The 6,000-nt window shown below is 41.1% G+C and overlaps 1 protein-coding gene across 1 annotated transcript in view; it reads left to right on the forward strand.

Annotated features, from left to right (window-relative positions):
- SIAH3 (siah E3 ubiquitin protein ligase family member 3) overlaps positions 1–5,471 on the forward strand; it is a 47,902-nt gene extending 42,431 nt beyond the window's left edge. Inside the window, exon 2 of the mRNA XM_005147678.3 lies at positions 4,591–5,471. Coding sequence (XP_005147735.2) covers positions 4,591–5,184 — 594 coding nt within the window. The 3' untranslated portion in view covers positions 5,185–5,471. The remainder of the gene's footprint in view (positions 1–4,590) is intronic.
- The last annotated feature ends 529 nt before the right edge of the window (positions 5,472–6,000 follow it).

Below are 6,000 nucleotides of genomic sequence, written 5' to 3' on the forward strand. Positions count from 1 at the left end.
CAGTGAGCAAATTCCCACTTTGCAGCAAGTAAATTCCTGACTTGTGAGGCATTTGGCTGCTTGGGCAACAGCCCCGTTTGCTCTCCGATTTGAAGCTTCTCTAATGTGCAGCAGAGAAACAGGGCTTGAGGGATCACAGTGTAGCAGATGCCTGCACCCCACAGGGCTGGGAGCTCAGCTAGCAGAGGCGCACTGTGGGTTGCTGCTTCTGTTTCCACTATTTTTACCATAGTTGACCTAAAGTATTTGCTAGTTAATATACAGAAGCATGAGGAAAACACCAAATTCCTCTCTCCTGGCTGGGTGCCTAGAGCTTTGCAGCTGCAGAAATGTTTGTGTCTTCTCTACATCTTGGTGATCTTTGAGCTCTCTACTTCTTGGGTCTACACCTTGACTTTCCTTTGGGCTTTTTATGAACTTACTGTGACTGGAGGTGTAATAGTGATAAGGAGCCCCATGTGAACAGGCATCCATTTCTTTCTCCATGGACTGTGTTGTCTCCAGTACAGCAGGAGAAGCCCATAGCTGTATAAGAGTCTCCTGACTAAAATCGGGGAGTGCCCTTCTGCTCCTTGTCTAGAAACCAGTAAAACCTCTGTGGGTCTGCCCCAAGCATGGGTTTGGCCCTGGCTGCAGAGAGCAGTGTCCAGAGGTATGTTCCTTCAGCATCTATGCGTCACTGTGGTGCCCTGCATGGGCTGTAAAAGGAGCTGATGTGCTTCAGAGTTAGCTACCTACTCCTCAGATATCACCTTAGAACAGATGAGCAACACCTAGAGCAGTTTGATGCATTTTTAGCAGAAAGTCTGTAGAAAGGCTGGAGCAGGACCCAGAAGCCCTGTGTCCCAGTCCAAACATAACCCTTGGTTTTAATAAGAAAAGCACCGTGTGTTTACAAATTGCTCTTTGCCAAATGACTTGTTCTTAAAGAGAATTACACTGTAATAAGCTGCATCATTAAAAAGACATTTTTCTGTGAGTGGCTGAGCCTGGTTTCCTGTGGTTTGGAGTCTTGTGGTGGGATTATCTTGTGTCTAATGAGGAGCACTGTGGTTGAAGCCTTTTCTCCTGTTCCTAAAGACGCTGTCTCACGTGGGTTCTCTGGTGTCTATAATACATTTGGGATGAAACTGCTGATGTTTAGGTTCTCTCCTATCTGGCAATGCAATATTGCCCGTGTGGCAAGCTGTTCCTTCCTGGAGACACAAAGGGGTCATATTTCTCTACCCTGCTGCCTCTTCTCACAGAACCAGTTAAAAATTAAAGCCTTTGAGACTTCTATCACACAGTTAAATTTGACTGGAATTGGCTAAAAGATAATTAAGAATAATACTGGACAGACACAATACAATAAACCTAATTTTATTAGGTATTTGGACAATAAATGATGGAAAGTAAATACTGGAGCAGATTAAACATGGAAAAATGTTTATAAATATTTATTCAAGCTTTTAAATGCACTCAAGGTGACCATTTTATGCCCCTTTGGCATTTAAATTTTAGAGGTTCAATTCACAGCCATATGAAACAGCAACAAGGGCACAAGAACCTCAGTAGTTACACTCATACCTTAAAAGTAAAATAATAGGGGGTTTTGAGACTTTTTTCACAGGTATCAGGATTTCATAAACTTTCTTTCAGAATATTACAAAATCTAGAATTTAGAAATAGGAGTGTTGAATAATTCAGAAAACAGATTTTGAAGATGATTCTTTCCAAGCCAGAGAATAAAAAGGGATCATGTGGTTTCTGCTGGACTTCCAGTATTTGCAATAAACCTGAACTGAACAAAGTCAGACCAAAAATCCTTTGCTGAAGTGATTCATGGAATTTTTTCAAGAAAGTGAGATGTGAAAGGGAATTCTCAATTATTTGCACACACACATTAAAAAAAAAATAAAAAATTAAGGAAAGAAGAAAAATGTATTGAATAAATTGCTCATTGTAATATATTTTCAAAGTTTCTAAGCCATAGAAAAGTGCTTGTCATAAAGTGACTTCTGGAGTGACTTGTATTTTCTTACCTTGGATAATATTCAGATGGATGAGCTACCATTGCTCTCCATGCTTATCAAATTAGGAGAATGCATTTTTAAATTCAATTGCATCCCCAGTGGAAACGTTTTCTCTGACTCTGGTAATCTTTGGAGAAGAATTATATACAGTCTATAAAGCTTCACATTTCAAAAACCTAATTTTGAATGTTATTCAAGAGGTTAATTTAAGATTCATCTTCCTAAAGAGGAGTTAAATAAAACTGATAGAAGGCTGGAACTTGTTGAGTGGTTGAGAGGTTTATCAGCATGTGAGTATGAGTTCATTAGTTTTAATTAGTATAATCACTAATGTTGCATTAACAGTTTGGTGAGAGAAAGTAATTGCTCACACCCACTGTATTAGATTGGGAGATAAGAATTCGTTTTATGAGGCAATTAGCATTTCAGGGATTTTTTTTAAAGGCTTTTACGATCAGCTATTGCAATCACCTTCTTCACCAAAAAGAGTTTAAATTAGCCATAACTTTCATCCTAATGAGATGCAAAAATTAATGTAGAATGAAGTGTGAACCAGCAATCCCACCGTGATAAGCGGGCAGCGAAAGCCACAAACCTCGATTAGTTTATAATGACCTGTTTCCTAGACAATGATAGTAATTTATCTGTCCTCAATTCATTATCTTCTTGGAAAGTTTATATTCCTGGATTTTATACAGCAAAACAAAAAAATATGAGGAAGAGAAAAGTGGAACAGTACTACTGAATAATTCTCTAAAGAAAAAGCTTCAAGGTTCAGTAACAGATCTTAAATAGTCTATTATTCTTTATATAAATGTCAGAGGAAAAAGAAACAGCTCCCTTTGACACTTGGTGCCTTGGGAAGAGCCAACAATTTCACAGCAGCAGTAGTCACAACCCTGCTTTGCCCATCAGATTCCTTGGCAGATAACGACAACATGAAAATGAAGATCCAGGACTTTGTCATCCTGGTTGGCAAGGAAGCCCTAGTCATCTGAGAATTAGGACAGTTGACCCAAGACACTGCCTTCCAAAACATCCTGGAAGGTCAAAGTGCAAGTTCTGGTGGGAAAAACTGCTTATACACTAGAGTGTTTACTCTCATGTCAAGGCTTAATGAAGGACATCATGGTGTCCATAGACAGATGAGACAACACACCATTTGCAGCATATCTGGCACCTATTATATGTGATTATGCTTGCTTCTGGTTAAAATATATCTCTACTCAAGAAGGGCTGAAAAAAAAGCCCAAATCTGCTATAACATGGATGTGGCATGGAGGAGAAAAACTGTTAGAGATTTGAACCATACTGTTGTTCCTGTAATTTTGGGTATATATGTTAAAATGAGCAGATGTGGGGAAACATTCAGGGATTTACATGAATATCCCTAAAACATATGCTAAAGAAAAATGTACTTACATATGTATGTACTCTTAACGCTTATACCCTTTATAAACATCTCCAAAGGAGTTCAGGAAGAGATAATTCCTCCTACATCTAAATCATCTAAAATTTAGGTACAATGGACAGATTGGATCTCAGTCATGCTGGCGGGAGACAGTGCTACCTTTAGGAGGTGGATTATTCCAGCTAAGGTCTGAATTCACAACTAGGAAGGTCTGCCTACCTCTATTGACAGCAGAGGCAGTCCACCGTAACCACGTTTCTGTCTCTCGTGACTGAAGTAAATGCTTAAAATTGGGTAGGATGAATCATGACTGGCATGCCTGTGCCTTAGGGTTTGTCTATGCAGAGGGTTATTGTGGAGAGCCATTTCTCTTCCTGAATAGCATTATATGAGGATACACTTTTGGTGGAATAAGACTTACTCATTTCTCTTCTGTATCTGCTTGACAGGGCCAGACCAACTTGCTTCCTTGCTCTTATGTAGAATCTTTCTGCAAGAACTGCTGCCTTTTTAGCTAGCTGCCCTACCTTAATCCAAATTTACTTCAGTATAAAAATGTCCTAAATTTGCCATCCCTACACCTTTGAGAGCCATTTAAGATTTATGGAGGCAAGTGCATCAATTAAGCCCAAATACATTGACCAATAAATAAATAAATAAATAAACGAAGGCATCTTACACAATAAAAACTGACTTTTATTTCTAAAATTATGGGTGTTATAAAGCATATTGTTTTAGGAGAAATGCCTGTATTTGCCAGTGTGTTTCATTAAAGAATAATAAAGCCGTGCATATTTCATTTCCTTGTTCTGAGCTGCAAGAGCCGTAACTATATAAAATGCCCCATGCTGTCCTTGCTTTGTTGGGCTTCTTTTCCTTTTAATCAGATTTCCCCCCAAACTAATGAAATTGCTCTTTGAGCACATACATCACTTTCATGTGAAGTGACTTATCATGGCTGAAGCGGTTTCTCTCTTCTCCTGGAGAGCAAGGCAACTGCCAACACATTTTGCCCCGATCTCCAGAGAGCTGAGTTCCTGGCGTTCCCATCAGTGCTGTTTTCTGAGGGGTATGAGGTGACAGACATCTGCAGGGTCTTCCCCTTGTGTATCTGCACTGGTTCCCAGTCACCTGCTATCACATGTAATTTCTCTTTTCTTGTAGTATGCACCTACTCGCTGTGCAGCTGCACAGACATCTACGGAGCAAGGCATCCTTTCTCCCTGCCATCACCACGAAGCAGTGCATGACCCCCAGCTGGTTCCCTGCACTTGCCCACTCTTCTCCTGCCCGTGGGAAGGGCATCTGGAAGTGGTGGTGTCCCACCTGAGGCAGACCCACCATATCAACATCCTTCAGGGGGCAGAGATTGTCTTCCTGGCCACGGACATGCACCTGCCTGCACCCACAGACTGGATCATCATGCACTCTTGCCTTGGCCATCAGTTTTTGCTGGTTCTCAGGAAGCAGGAGAAGTATGAAGGCCATCCCCAGTTCTTTGCCACAATGATGCTGATCGGCACGCCAACCCAAGCCGACAACTTCACCTACCGGCTTGAGCTCAATAGGAACCAGAGGCGCCTCAAGTGGGAGGCGACCCCCAGGTCGGTACTGGAGTGTGTTGACTCTGTCATTTCAGATGGGGATTGTCTTGTGCTAAACACTTCCCTGGCTCAACTTTTTTCCGACAACGGAAGCCTAGCAATTGGAATTGCAATAACCACCAGCAAAGTTCACAACGCCGAGGCTGAAATGTGAGAGAGAAGAGAAAGAGGAGGAGAAGGAATAACAATGGTGCTCTAGCTGCCTTGGAAGAGCCAGAACTTGCAGACTTTTTGGGGGGGGTCTCAGGTCTTTTATGGTATTTAGTACTTGTCCACAGTGGGCATTATGTAAACATCCTGTGGTTATGGTCTCTGTGTCATGTATTTACCATTTTGTTAATACAATTTTATGAGAAATTTTAAAGAGGCTAATCAATTTATTGTCACCCTCTAACAACACTGGAAACAACGCTTTCTCTTGGAAAGGGCACCCAGGGTGATTTATAGACAACTTTGGTCTGAGCATTCTATGCAAATGTGTTTCTTTCATTGTCTGCCTAATTGCCTGGTATTAAAGAGACCTTGTGCTTGATAAAACAAAAAGCATCTTACTAAGGGACAAGAGGACTCAGGTTTCCATACTAGCAATAGTGATTAAAGTCTTTCACTGTGATCACAACCAAGTCCCAGGAGCTTGCTGTTTCAGAGCTCCCTTCAGCATCTGAGAAAACAACCTTCACCACACAAACAGTGACAGTTTCAGAAGAAAAAGTCACCACCTCCTCTGAGCTGGGAGCTGGGAAGCCTCACCCTGCATAAAATCAGAGATGATAGCTAGTGGGTGGTCACTGTGAGCATGGTTAAATCTCACTTTTGTATTTTAATGGGCAGTGAGAGGCTCGCTAGATGGTCTGGCTCAATGATCATATAGCCATAGCCAACCATTGGAGCACTCACTTTTTTAGATGCTATTTCCTTAGCATTCAAAAGAGATTTTCAGAAAATAAAGTATCAGGACAGTCTTAAGCTG

The sequence above is a fragment of the Melopsittacus undulatus genome, chromosome 2 (genome assembly GCF_012275295.1).
Source record: "Melopsittacus undulatus isolate bMelUnd1 chromosome 2, bMelUnd1.mat.Z, whole genome shotgun sequence".
NCBI classification, from domain to species: Eukaryota; Metazoa; Chordata; class Aves; order Psittaciformes; family Psittaculidae; genus Melopsittacus; species Melopsittacus undulatus.